At 39.1% G+C, this 14836-nt stretch overlaps 1 protein-coding gene across 3 annotated transcripts; it reads right to left on the bottom strand.

The window, feature by feature from the left end:
• Nucleotides 1-1744: 1744 nt before the first annotated feature.
• On the bottom strand, nucleotides 1745-14802 carry vill (villin-like). Of its 3 annotated transcripts, none has more exons than XM_038728710.1 (21): nucleotides 14630-14802; nucleotides 13414-13452; nucleotides 9885-9968; nucleotides 9678-9752; nucleotides 9372-9571; nucleotides 8874-8982; nucleotides 8445-8555; nucleotides 8027-8232; nucleotides 7844-7922; nucleotides 7656-7754; nucleotides 7281-7434; nucleotides 6917-7017; nucleotides 6651-6788; nucleotides 6380-6538; nucleotides 5949-6128; nucleotides 5676-5821; nucleotides 5157-5301; nucleotides 4038-4226; nucleotides 3698-3766; nucleotides 3201-3536; nucleotides 1745-2261 (listed from the first exon to the last, which is right to left on the bottom strand). In XM_038728710.1, exons 1-21 carry the CDS (start codon nucleotides 14672-14674, stop codon nucleotides 2148-2150), a joined length of 2778 nt encoding a protein of 925 aa, XP_038584638.1. In that variant the 5' UTR covers nucleotides 14675-14802; the 3' UTR covers nucleotides 1745-2147. The 3 variants fall into 3 exon arrangements, with proteins under 3 accessions (XP_038584638.1, XP_038584648.1, XP_038584655.1); XM_038728720.1 differs by having other exon boundaries at nucleotides 9885-9963; XM_038728727.1 differs by lacking the exon at nucleotides 3698-3766.
• Between the last annotated feature and the right edge of the window lie 34 nt (nucleotides 14803-14836).

Raw genomic sequence — 14836 nt, 5'->3', positions numbered from 1 at the left:
GCACAAGAGGCATTTGTAACTATTTTAGCTTTCTTGACTGACTCTACACATGACATGTTGGTAGTGAACAATACTGTCACTGTTCCAGCTCAGGCTTGTCCTGGGCTGAGTTTACCGCCGACAAAACATAGCAAAACATTTTTTTCAACAGAAACGGTGGTTCCCTGAACACCCTGTTGTGTACGCAAGAGCACTGCATTTCCCTGCCATTTTTACACCGTTGTTTACAAACTTGTCGCAGCTGATTGGATAACACCTTTGACACGCCCACCAAACAGAAGAAAACATACCTCGAAGCCCGTTGCAGAACATTGCAGAACGTTGCAAGGAAAAATGTCATTCAATCCGAAAACGTTGCAAACTGGTGAAAAACGTTGAGATTTCACTCGCTCCTGGTCTTGTCGAGCAGTGGTGACTTGCTTATTCAAACCAAGGAGACAGGTGTCATCCTAAAGGTCTTCAATACCACAAAAACGCTATTAGTAGGCTATTTTTAATTAAAAACATTGTTGTGGCATTGTTATTGCATATGAACAGTGAAAAAAATGGTTATGAATGTATGGGAAATAAAGATGTTTAGCTAAATAAGTTTATTATTTTTGTTTATTATCAATGATTCACTCATCTACCAAAATCTATTTGAATTAGAATATTTTAAATGCTTATCATGGCAAATATTGATATATGTGATTCATTTCAAATCATTCTTTTAATAAATTACAAAACTACAAACAAGTTACAAAATGTGTAATTAATTAGACTAATTTTTTTTTAATCGATTGACAGCCCTATTTATTATATTTCTATTATTATTATTATTTTATTATTATTATTAACAAGGTCAAACTTCAATTAAAATCTGACTAACTATTAGTGTATAAATTAAAAATAAATTACATGTGCATTAACAAATGCTGCTGGTACACTGGATGTATTCATCTTTGTATATTGATCACAGAAAAGGTTGCCGACCCCTGCTCTAAAGGGATTTATCCGGTTTTAAAGCTAAATAACAGAACTGATCAAAACCTTCAACAGATATTTCATGGAGAAAAAAACAATTGTCATCTGCCAGCAGCTTTCCTGTCATTGTATAATTTTAGCTTTTGTTGAGGGCTGCTGTACGGTAACAAGGCAAGAGTGAATGAAAATGTGAATGAAAGAGCAGTGAATGAGCGGTGTGGGAAGTTACTTAAAGAAAGTAATTTAACTGTTGGGGAGAGATATAATAATTGTAAATAAGGTGTGTATTCCAGTAGGGCATAAATTGGCTATGTAGTTTCTGAATAGTATTTACATTTATACATTTATATTTCCCCTCAGGATCATACAAATCAGAGTCATACTCTTACTAGAGTAAGCCATGATTTACGTTTTCTCAATTCTGATACCGTAATAATGTTGAATCCTGTTTTGTGTGTCTGTGTTAAGGTGTCCATTCATTTTGAAAGCAGATTGTCCTGCAGAGATGGCTGCTCCAGAATGTTTGTCAATGTTTGTTTTTTTAAACAGACTTTAAATGCCTTATAACTTTTGTTTGATTATTTATATGATGAGCATATCTATGAATTAAATGTATTGGATGCTCTAAACATATTGAACCATAAATAACTTAATCAAGTATTTGTCAAGCAAATCCTTATTTTTCATCACTACAGCAGTTTTTACACGACAAAGTCTTTCAGTATGTCTTTACTGTCACTGTGTACATTTGCACTAGTCGTTAAATAAAACCAGCAGAGTCTCTGATCGAAGGTTTTGTGTGTTTATTCATAATATAAGTGATTCATCCATGGAGAAAGACAATAATATGTTGAGAGAACTCAATCATAGAATGATCAGCATAAAACATTGAAAAAGAGATAAATAGAAAGTTTAACAATTAAAAATATTCTTAATTTAAAGTATTTTTTAAATCATAATCAGGGTAAAAAGCTCAGTCAGCATGTCTAATCACTATAACTTGATAGTTGAAAGTATTGTCAAAAAAACCCAATATGCTGGTGAAATGATCAAGGCCTCTACCAATCCTCTCTCAACAACAGATAAAATCCTGCCTTAGCTGTTTTACAATCGCATTTCTCCACTTTACAGTGAGATACGGTAGATTCAACAACATTTCTTTGTAATCCAACAATGAAGTTTTCTCAGAAAAGTCCTGCTTTTTTCTTCAAGTCGCTCTGTCTCCACCTGGGGAGGCGATGGAAATCTGAACGAGTTGTGCCAAGCAGGTTTTCAAAATCCACATCAGACAGGTAGTTCTGAAATCACAGGAGGAAAACAGTTAGGCTGACCTCTACTGTACACGCTTTGTTGTTACATCAGGATGCACGCATACTAATTACAACATGCTTAGACAATGAGGCACAGATATATAAAAGCCCCTCCACCCAGACTGAAAGAGATGCAAAAAAAAAAAAAAACTACAAGGAGACACAGGTTCTGTTAATAGTTATGTCTATTTGTAGTTTTGTGTCTCTTTGTGGTTGTGTTGTGTTTCTTGTGGTCATTTTGTGTATCTTTGAAGTAATTTTGCATCTCTTTATAGTTATTGTTTGCCAGTTTTTAGTCATTTTGAATATCTTTGTAGTTATTTTTTCCTCTTTGTAGTTTTTGTGCATCTCTCTGTAGTAGTTTTGTGCCTGTCAGGTGACTTTCTGCAGCATAACCAAAACTCTGAGCTGCTGCTGTTGGTTGAAAAGATACATTTGAACTTGAATTTAGCTCATGCCGGAGATAAAGAGAAGCTGCATGACTGCTGTCCAAATGTTCCTGTCATAGTAGATTCACACGGTCAGTCCTCTGCACAGATATTACATTAAATACTACATCATACTATACAAAATATTATAGGAAATAAAATAAAACATGAGACACTTCTATTTTCTTAAAGAAGCCATGCTCTGCTGTCAATCTGATTGAAACAGCTTTCCTAATTGTGTTTGTACTTTATTGTATTTTAATTAAATGTTATTGTGGCCTTGCTTTGCAGGAGTAATACTGTATGAAGGAAAAAAGTTGAATTTGGCAGATAATCTATCAGGATCAGTAGCTATCAGGACATCCCTACTTTTAAGTGAGCGTTTTCCAACTAGAAAGAATCTTCACTAAGACATCGATGCTTGCAGCATTCACACAATTATTAACACCTAGCACAAAATTTTGTACTATTTGCACCAGATCCACAATTCTGTACCTACCTCTCTCTGGCTGGGGTCCACTCCCTGCGGCAGCTCACTGGGAGACTTGTTGACAAGGAGCTCTGGGTCAAGATACATCCCAGAGCCTCCAGCAGATGGGGACACAGTGCCACCAGCTGGGGATGATGGAGTGAAGCCAGAGGAGGGCGACCGGGTCATGGACGCAGAGGACTGGGCTCTCTGGGTCAACGGGCTGGTGGGAGTAGAGGGTCTGGGGGACAGATCACCTCCCTGGAACCTGTAGACTGGAGGGGAGCTCATGGGGCCTCCTGGAGCCGTGTAACCACCCCTACTAATCCCAGCAGGACTCTTATTGAAATTAGTGTTGTTCAGATCCTACAGATAAAGGAGTGAGTGAAATCATATTTCTGGAGATTTAGGAGGAGACATCAAAATTTACATTATTATGTATCCCAGAGACATTAGTAGTTGCTGCATTTGTGATATTAGTGCATTTAGTCAATTAATGTTAGGATTAGTGTTAGTGAATCACTTACTACAGTGATCTGTGAGAGAGATGTTGCATCACTCAGCTTTTTTTTCATCTCCTCATAGGAGTTGCCCCCCTGTTGAGAAGATCATGTGAGTCAGGACTGAAAATTAGTAAGCATGCAGGATCCACATGTGACTTATGTTCTTTTTAATTTCTGAAATGATTAGTTCACACAAGATTATTTATGTGATATTTGTGTCTCTTTTCCATAATCAGCACTGATGGAAGTGTACAGTCATGTATGTGTACTTTGAATGGTGATTTGTAATGTCTTAATCATGGACTTAATTAAAAGCACTCCAGTGCCTTTAACTGAGATCAAAGAGAGCCTATAACAAACTCACGCTCCACTTATGAGGATCCCATGCGTTGAACCAGCCAGTAAAGGTGGGCGGTTCGTATCCCTGTTTGACAAAAACAATGGGTGTGTCGCGGTCGCGGCCTGCAGGGTGGGTCCTCAGGTATTCCTGCGCACAGTTCCATGCCTCCTTCGTCTCGTACTCATTGGCAAAATTTCCAACCCACAAGAAAATCTAAAGTGATTTGGAAAGACCGGAAAAATAGAGAGAGATCCCTTTCAGAGAGCTGTGAACTATTTAATCCTTTAATGTAATACTTCACGATAAAGTACAGTACTTAGGGACAGATTTGAGGTACTTATACTTCACTGGGGTATTTCTATTTTATATTGTGCTTCTTAATACTTCACAGCATTTGAGAAGGACATATTGTTCTCCACTACATTTATTCGACAGCCACAGCTACTTGTATTTTTTATACAAAACATACAATAAACTTAACAAAACATGATGAATTGTTCACAAAAAATCTTCCTTTTATCAAGTCATTTTATTCTGACATTGAGTCCATAAGCATTTATTTTCTTATAAAAAGTGAAAAAAGGATACAAATATTAAAACTGGTTTTCAATGAAATTAGAAACAGGTTGAAATATTCTCACTAAACTGCAAATTAAGTTTTTTTTTTGGACTCAATTATAGACAGAAATGTCTATATAAAGATTGATGTTTCAGCAGATTAAACAGCCCAAGTAAGGAGATGGTTATCTTAACATGAAGATTGGCTCAGGCCAAAAGCCTTCCTAATTATTAATTAATTAATTAACACATTATATCAAGTTTATTTTATGTGTATCAAAAACAAAATCTGAAAAAAACAATTTGTGGTTTTAAGGGGTTTGGACAGAGCCAGGTTACTGTCCCTCCCGCGCAACATATAAACAATTAACATGTTAAGACATTTTAACCTGTTTACTGTGTTTACTTAAATATTTTCATGAAGAATTTTACCATTCTAGTTTATTATTATTTTATTTTATATTTATTTTCACATATAAATCTCATCAAGCAAATGAATCCTCAAATCTACAACTTGTTATTTGTCTCATAAATCTTTATTTCTGCATCTAAGTCTGGAGGGTCTCAGCGGCTTTGACCTCTCACCTCCTCCCAGGTGTCCAGCAGCATGACATCCTCCTCATCCAGGTCGCTCTGGGCGAAGTCCTCCACCTCGGTCATCTTAAACTGGCCGGTCTGATTGGAGCATTCAAACAGCCGGGGACTGTGAGGAGGCTCCTCCCTCTGCAGTCTGAAACAACACAACTGTATAATCTGCTCTGTGTGTGTGTGTGTGTGTGTGTGTGTGTGTGTGTGCGCAAACTATATTCCGTGGGCTTCAGATGACATTGGGCATATTCCACTAACCTTGATATAAAGTTAATCCATGCAGATTTAAATGTAAGCTTATTAATGTTTGAAAATATGATTAAAGAGCCTTTTGGGCGAGTTTTGGAGAGAAGTCCTTGTTTATAAGTTATTGTAATCCTTATTTTTTGCTGTATTTACTATAATACAGAAGCACTAAAAGAAAATATGTAGAACAAGACGTTTGGTTGAATGAACAGTTGTTCATATCTGGCACCAAGGTGCCAAAGGTGTGATGTTGCTGCTGCCTGTGTTTACCTCTTGTCACTGGCATAGGGAGCCTTTCCTCCTAGAGCTACCCAGAATTCAGCTGGCTCCTGGCCCTCCATCACCACCTGCTTGTCCTGTTTGGACAGCACATCAGACATTGCTCTCCCCATCACCCTTTCATCCCCGCTGCAGCCCTGGAGGAAGACAGAAGCCAACATCAAACAAACACAGATTTTGTGTGGCAACACAAACACAAATTCACACTTTCATTCCTGAAAGGGAAGTTCCCGGCTTTTGCGGCACCATCAACAAAGGCCATACCTTTCCATACCACAGGTAGCAAATTTGGTCAGTCTTCAGCAAGAAAACATCGTTGGTGTTGAGAGAGGAGGCCCTCGCCAGCACTTCAGTGGCAAGGGTGTTCAGCTCATTAGTCCCTCTCACCTGGAAGAGCCTGGCACCTCTGTCAGGATTGACCACACCAGGTCGGCCTGTACCACCCTGGACACATATGTATACATAAAATGTATGCAGAGATTTCTACACATACACAAAAATGCAAAATGTGGTTTAACACTTAAAATTGTTTTGTTTTTTTGTGCATGGGATTTATGATGTTTTTCAAGAGCACATTCCCTTTGAGAAATAAAACATAATTCCTCCACCACACAAACAAAATATAGACCTTTCTCTGCATTTAAGCGTTTATATATCCAGCAAATTTTTTTTTACTTCACTGAGAAAAATCGCACCTCAAAGATAATGAGTTTGCCTTTGAAAATAGCCAGGAAGTGGCGAGGTTCCTTTCCCATGATCACCCTGACCTGCACCGGGGCTCCATTGTACTTGTTATCGATATTGACAGCCTGGTAGGCGCAAGCTGTGATCTCATCTTTAGTGGCATGGCGTCCCTGTTGTAAGACAGAGATAGACTCATGTTTATACCTGTTGTTTTTTTAACTTATCAGAGCCAGAAAGACAGACACAAAACAAGAAAAATGTTCCTTCTGTGATGATACTGACCTGCCACATGTAGAGTATGTATTGCTGCTGGTTTGATCTTAGATATGTGTAGAGCACCAGGTAGCAGTCTCCTCCGTAAAACTGTCCACAAGTACTTGGATTCACTTCGGCCAGCTCCAAATTCTCAACACGCCACACCTGACACCGACATGAAAATGAACAAAAATGTAAAATGTTTCAGCATTTTTCCTCTCATGATACAGACATTAGCGCTGTTGTTGAAATTAGTCGATCTACATTTTGTGTTTGTGTATTTTCCCCCTCACCTTAACATCTCCAGAAGCGTCATCCACCATGCGCTGCTGTGCTGCCAGTTCAGGACGCGCATGGAGCTCCATCACATCAAACTTCACTTGGTCTACCTTTGCTGTATGGAGACCCGACATGTTTGGTATTAGAAATAAATAATCATGCATACATTATACATTAAGCATGAAATTGCAAAATAACCCCAAATATTTAGAATTTTAATTTTAAACTATTAAAAAAAACAAAGATGTTGTATCACATTGTATTATTGCACAATTTCATGGTTATATTTTAATATTATATTATATTATATTATTAATACTAATTGCACACTTTGGGTCTACATTTATAAGTGGAGGACCATCGATATATATATGTTACCTATCCTTCCAATGCTGTAGGTGCGACCAAGACCCTGAGTTTGCCCTTGATCTCTCCAGGATTTGAACAGGTGCTTGAACATTGCTGACTCTCCTCCCTCGGTCATCACGTCCACACTGGTGCTGGATGGGTAGTTCTTGGCTTTGATATAGCCCTGGTAGAAAACATGAGAGGAGTATTTTTCTTGATGATAATTTCATGATAGTTTATTACTATTTTACTTGGTGGCCCTGGCAAAAGAGAACCATAATGTTGAAAAATTATAGAGTAAAAAGGAGATTTACCTAGGACTCAAGCTCTTTATTTGTAATATTCTGACCTACCTCATGTAGTGTAAGTATTTCTCTGGCTTCTGATATAGTGTATTAAACTCACCACTGCCCTGTTGAGAGCTTCTTGCCGCTCTTCCTTGGAGGCCTGTTTGCCTTTCCACACCATCACATTGGAGCCTTTATTGTCCAAGATGTAACAGTCCTGACAATGAGAGAAAACAAAACAATGAACAAGAGGCAGGATGCCTTTTCTGTAATAACAGTGTGTAAGGAACTTGTTTGAAGGATTACAGAGGACTGCAGCAGGTCTTGTGTTAGAGGCTGCGTGGCCACCTCTTGGACCACTAGATTCCCGCTGTTTTCGAAAACGCTGAGGAGACACACGAGAAAAAACAGTGTACGGTTTTACTAAATGGGCAAAATATTCCCAACATGTTGCAGCGGCGATGCAACAGATCAAGAGGAAGTCCTTACTGGTAGAGTCTGACATTGGCGTTCTGCAGCTGGTCAGGTTTGTCATCAGGAATGGCCTCCTTTAGCGGCCCACTCCTTTGGCCGAGCACCGCCATCAAGACTTTCATCAGCTCTGGGGAGTCCCGCTCATCCCCTCCCTCCACGACACCTATCTGAGCTCGACCTCCTCGCTCCCTGTCGCGGATGTCCTGAGCCAACAAGACTGCCTGCAGAGAAAGGAGAGGAGAGAGAAGATATGAAAGTTTTTTCATTTGTAAAAGTAAAACATACAATTATATTTTCTGTGCCCACATGAACACATGTGACTCTTTTTCATGGGTGTAAAGTAATTGCATTTTCTTTAGGCACAGTAATTATGTTTCAGTTTTGAGGTACATAAGAAAATCTTTTTCCATTACTGCTCAGGGAGGAAGATTACCTTGAGCTTTTCTCTCCTGTTGCTCTGGGGGCCGTTCCACTGCACTATAGTTTTCCCCATATCCAGCAGGAATATATCCCCATTGTTAAAACTGTTCCATGAAACCTCCACCTGCACACAGGCACACAAACATCAACATGACGAAGCGGTTTCAAACAGTCCCCCTTCAAATGGGCTGTCATGAAACCAATAAAAATTCTGAGAAACAAATGTTGTTAACACAGGGAAATATGAATTAAACACCTCTCAGTCATAGCACTCATGCAATGAACCTACTCTGACTGCTATGATAACAAGCAGGACATAATTTGTTTAAGAGGGAGTGCCAACACTACTTGTAGCTTGGATGTGTAAAGCCAGTGATAGCTCCAGTGGGAGGTACTAGGCAGGCAGCATTATTCCTTGCCCAGTATATCCCACTCTGCGTACCTCTGTCGCTGTGACATGCTTCCTCCCTTTGACGTGCAGCAATCGCAGGACATTGTAGACGTTTGTGTCAACGTGGTGAAAACCTGAGGCCACTCCACCCTTCTTGTAGCTGTGGAGAAATCAGTGTACATTATCAAAGTTCAAGTACAATAAAACAAGAGCAGCAGATGGGAAGCAGGATGAACACAAAAGCAGCTGAAGGCATTTCTTTTGTTTTATTACCTTTTTAGGTTTTGCCTCAATGTTACATAACCATGGGGCAAAAACATATTGAAAAGTCAGAGTTTAATGAACTGGGCGAGGGAAAACTGTGTTTCTCTTTGCTAAGCCTCAACAAAACAAGTGTAATTTGTCTCATAATGATTTCATGCAAAGGGATTACTGTTGTAAGCCATGTCTCAGGAAGATTACAGCATAATTCTCTGTGTGTGTGTGTGTGTGTGTGGCTCCTTCTTTTTTATTTGGTCACCACCCCCATAGCCCCTTCCTTTGACTCACATGAGGCCATTTTTGAAGTAGCTCCTGAACCGTGGCGACTCATTGCCCTGCACCTCCCTGTGCTGTACCGGACTCCCACCCAGGTACTCATCCAGCTGGGTGACGTAGATGGCTGCTGCACCTTGCTCATCCTGAGAGGAGGCGTTTCCTATCCAGTAGTGGATGTCAGCTGACTGGCCTGAGCCCTTGTTGTCGCTTATCTGGCAAAAACACATAAGGAGACGCAGATAGAAGACTCAGATGTGTAAGTCATTAAAGTTGAGCCTCTCTGTAGCCTCTTGGGAAATCAGCCAGTGTTGTACTCACATAAAGAACAATGTAACAGTCTCCCTCAAAGAAGTTACCAAAGCCTTGGGCTGGAACAGGCACCATCTGCATGTTCTGAAGAATAAAACGACAAAAAGCACGTTAAACATTAAGAAATCTTACACAAAAATAAGATTTTAGCATGTCTTAGAATACAGCAGTGTGACCAGTAATGTCCACATGCACAGTACTGTTGGGCTGACTTACATTGATGGTCCATATTTGCAGGCCTGGCTTTTGGCTGACATTTCTAAATGTGTCCTGACTGTCATCATTCATCATTCTGCTGAACTGAAACAAACACACACATGTAAGGCAAGAAACCGTGAGACTTGTCATTGGTGACTGTATTTTAGTCTTTTCAATGTTTTCATGCTTTTATCATGTATTGTTTTTGTATTATTGTCTCTTGGGTATTATTGTCTTTACACTTGTTAAAGCACTTTGTAACTTGTTTTTGAAAAGTTCTCTACAAATAAAGATTATTATTATTATTATTATTGTTTTCAACTTACATGCATTGATGCTATGAATATATTAATATACAGGTTTCTGATTTATTCAAGACACATTTGAGGTCTGTGAGGTGTATGAAGAAAAGTTAACAAAACAGAAAATTACAGTTACAAACATCAACATCTATTTAACAATTGAGATTTATGGTCAGTGGTAAAATGTAACTTAATACATTTCCTCAAGTACTGGATTTATGATGTCTAATTTGGATGCTAGTCTTTTAGATTAGATTTTTTTTGTATTGCCACTTTTATTTAAACATAAAACAACTTATTTGTTTTTCTACAATAACAATAACATGTTTTAACATTTTAACAATTTTTTTGTTAACACATCCAGCTGATGTGGAGCAATCATAGTATCCATTTGAAGTGGTGTTTCTGTCCAGTAATCACTGTCTTTTAACTCTGGTTTTGATCTCCACCAACTCCGGAGGGAAATATGTGGCTCTTTTGCTCCTAAATGCGCCACAATTTAGCTGTATAACTTCATCTGCTGTTAAGTGCTGGGCAGGTACTGTACAGTTGGCAGGAGCAGGAGCAACCTGCTGCAAAAATCTGCTAATGGTAAGAGTGAATCAAAACTATAAAGTCGAAGACCGGGAAAACCGAAACAATGAGATGGAAAACTCTGAAATGTTCATCTGAGTGAAACTGCAGCGTTTCAAAGAGAATTTGGCACGCCCCATCATATCCCAAAACTTTTTTAAAATCCATTTTGTGTTTCCTGTTTTATTTTATTACTGACCTCTCCTCTCGTTTCAGACCACATCACTTCCTGCCCTTGTGTGAGTCCCGACTGTGAGATTGTCTGCCCCGCCCTGATTAGCTGCACCTGTCCCTGGTTATCCCCACCCCTCTAGTATATTTAATTTGTCTGTTCCCCACTCTGGGCCAATTGGTCATAAGAACCTTTGATGTCTAGCGTTTCAGCATTCTCTCTGTGTTAAGTATTATTGTTGTTGTTTTTGATCTAATGTCTTTTCTGACCCTGCACCTTGCTTTTACCTAATCCCTGTTGGATGGTTTGCCCTTTTACTGACTGCCTACCTGTGTACAGGACCCTGTTTTTGGAAAGTAAAGACTGTGTTTTTTTGTCTTTTGAGTTGTGATTTTTAATTCTTGCCGCTGTAGTTTCTCCAGTGTTCACACTTTTGAGAGGATCTGACTACTTCTTCCACCACTGCTTAAGGTCAAACATTAATAAATATGTGTTTGAACCTGGAATAGTACATTAGAAAACACATTCACTTTCTCCAAACTAGAGAAAAACATTGCATTTCTGAAGCCTCCTCCTCATCCTTACAAGTTCCCTATCTTTTCACTGGAAACAGATGTCTCTAACATGACAAGTGAACCATTTCAAAAAGATTGGATCTCTGACAGTGAAACACCTCTAATCCCCCAAATGAGTGTCAGCTTGGCGCCATAGCAACATACAAGTTCTGCAATCAGTGGTGCTTAAACTGCCTCTTGACTCAGATATCAGAAACAACAGCACTGATAAGCAAACACACTGTATCGCCAGCTGAGCCAAGAATATAGGCTTAGTGGTGACACGCTGTATGGAAACCGGCTTGTGCACATTACACTGCTGGCAACATATCTTGAATGCAAATACAAGATCCACACATACATTATATGATTGTCAAATAGCTGGAGGAACTGTGGTTACAGTGATGCTCCAGATATATAGCTCTGCTATAATTCATGGCCCATATACTGAAGGCTGCCTCAGAGTCGAATCTTTCCTCCAGCTGTGGGAATAAAATGCCTCGCTGGGCAGTGATTGATGCAGTGGGTGGTGTACAGAGAGGTAAGATAGACCAGGTCAGCTGTACTCTACCAGGATGTTAACCACACCCTTCATTAAGTATATCAAGGCTCTGGTATTCAAGTAATCAGATAATAGAGGTGACACACACAGAGCAAACAAAAAAAGGGCTGAGATTTAAATAAAATAATAGGACTTGCTAAAGTTGAGTTCATTTGGCTTGTAGTGTGTAAGCGTGAGGAGGACTTAGAGTGATACAAGAATGATTTGAAAATATGTTAGATATAACATAATACATAAATAGTTGCAGTTCAGACAGTAGCTTTAATGCAAGACTTTGTAACTTCATATGAACAGACGCCATTGTGGCTAAAAGTAGCAATTATGGGACATCTAAGAAGTTTTCTAAGATTAGTTAATGTTAGCCACAATAGGCTACAGGTCTGCTTAAAACTACCCAACTCTGAAATCACTCACATTTTGTTTTGTACACAAATATCTTTGCTTTCAATTTGCCTTACATACACTTATTGCTGACACATGTCATGCGATGTACAGTTACAGATCACAAACTTGGGAAATGTTCCATTTAAAAAATTAGAAAGAGAAAGAGAAGAATTCCCTCATTCACTGGACCAAAGATCTATTGACCGTTTTCTTTTGTAATCTAGGCAAAGGAGAGGCCACACCCATGGCTAGTCCGCATTTCAAACTGTAGCAGAAATCACAGTTTCCCACATTGGTTATATAATATTCGACAGCGCATGATGGAATATATATGACAGACTTGGCTGCTGGTCTACCTGCAAAACAAAACATTTAATCAAAGCAAACCTACTGTAAGTTTAAAGAGAAGGATCCCATTCTCAACTGATTTATCTAGTTTATTACCTAAATCAATGTCCTATATAAAAAGAGAACAAGTTTCTCATCTCCCCCACTAAACTTTAATTGATTAATTGTATTTAATTGATTTAATTCCTTGACTAAATGGCATTGACAGTTGCAAAAGACTTTGGCTGTAGTGGAAACTCCCTGTTGTGAATGTAAACCAACCGTTGTGCTCTGCAACCTGATCCAGGTCAAACTACATGGAAAACTTAAACAAACAATAGATAGAAATTATATACCAGTGTTGCTGCTTCCATTACTGTGACAGGAAAGACTGGTTCCGATTTGATTAACCTGAACTGTCCACTGACCCCAGCGTACACAGTGAGCTTTGTTAATGCTCTAAACACATCCTCATGTTTTCATTTCCATTTGATATGAAATGATGTAGGTTTAAAAACACCACAGAAAGTCTGTTTTAAAGAATCTGTTGACAAACATGAACATAAATATTTATTAATAAATGTATTTATGTATTGATTATTATTCCTTTGCAAACGGCAGTGATTCAGATAAAAGAAAAGTTAAAAACAGAAAAATAATCTATGGATCTTACCTTGTGTTGTGTCTGGCGGAGTGAAGGCCTGGCTGTCTCCTACAAGTTGTGGAGGTAGATTAGTGAGATGTTGTCTTAATGTAATAAAGTACCACTGGCTTTCCGTCCTGTGTGCAAGCTGCAGTGTGTGTGGCAGAAAGGGCTTGGTGTATTTGTCTCCACACCCAGGTTTGAACACACCTGCAATTTCCGGTCTCAATATTTACTGTGCAACAAACCTTAAATACGCCTCTTCTCACGCAGTGTTTCCAGGTCCCCCTTAAAAAGGTGTTCTGATGTGGAGATTCTGGCTTGTATTGAGGATGGATGAAAGGAGCCACACTTGCAAAATGCACCACAAGGTCAAGATGCTTGAGAAAATCATCTACACTACCTGGATTAAGACGAACTCAAGCCTCACTCAAGGTCCTGATTGTGCTTTAAGTAGCCAGCCGGAGTTGTGTTTATGTTCGACTGAGCCCTCAGCAGCACAGTGAGCATTACAGGGGCCACTTGACACCAATTATTCATCTCACAACTGTTACAACTAGCAGATGGGGGAATTGGACTCAAGGAGCTCGAAGTGATATTGGAAAGGAATCAGAGGCTTTCTGTGGCTAAATCTCTCATTCTGTGCCTACTCACACACACTCGAGGAGCAACGCTTGACATTACTGAAGGTTTACAGCTCTGGGCTTTCATCTCTCCACGGAGAAGGCATTTGGCAGCTTGTGTTTACATTTGTTTGTTAAATGTGGAGCTGTATTAACACGCTGTATCCAAAGTGATTTGGGCACTTTTTAAAAAAGTAAATGACGGAAAGAGTCTTTGCAGAGCGTGGATGTTAATCCTTCCTCAAACACTGAATTGTATATAAAACTACAGGAGAAATAAAAAAGAAATAGTTTATGCGGATTACCTTTAAATTAAAAATCAAGGATCAGGTATTTCCCCACCAAAATCATCAAATCTAGCTTCTGCTGTCCTCCTTAACACTTTCTAAGTGTGCGAACAATCTGAAAACTTCTGTTGCACATTGCAGTCAATGTATGAATCATAGATGAGGCTCCCTGCTGATGTTTTCTGTTCAGGGATACATATATTACAGTTGTCTTTGTGTTATATAGTTCACACAATCCCTGCCAGGGAATCTGAAAACAAAATGGATTGTTATGTAACTAACCCGGTTTTCTTGATAACCACCAGCTTCAAGTCAACAGGCTTAGGTTTTTCTTACCTTTGGCCACAGCTTCTCATTTTTAGTTCCAATCCTAGACTCCATTATGAGAATACGATCATTTCAATAACGTGGTGAACTTCAGTCCACACATATCTGAGGAACAAGTATGAAGAGAAAACGCAAGAATTCTTCAGGCTTGAACAATAGGCTCTGTTATACCTAATCCACTGCTGCAGTTAAAGTGGCTGCTACGTAAGCGGAAGC

The sequence above is a fragment of the Micropterus salmoides genome, unplaced genomic scaffold (assembly GCF_014851395.1).
Source record: "Micropterus salmoides isolate LMB-PRFRI ecotype aquatic unplaced genomic scaffold, ASM1485139v1 Ms_hic_scaffold_1, whole genome shotgun sequence".
Classification (NCBI taxonomy): domain Eukaryota; kingdom Metazoa; phylum Chordata; class Actinopteri; order Centrarchiformes; family Centrarchidae; genus Micropterus; species Micropterus salmoides.
The sequence above is the reverse complement of the archived record's forward strand: the minus strand, read 5'-3'. Positions and strand labels throughout refer to the sequence as shown.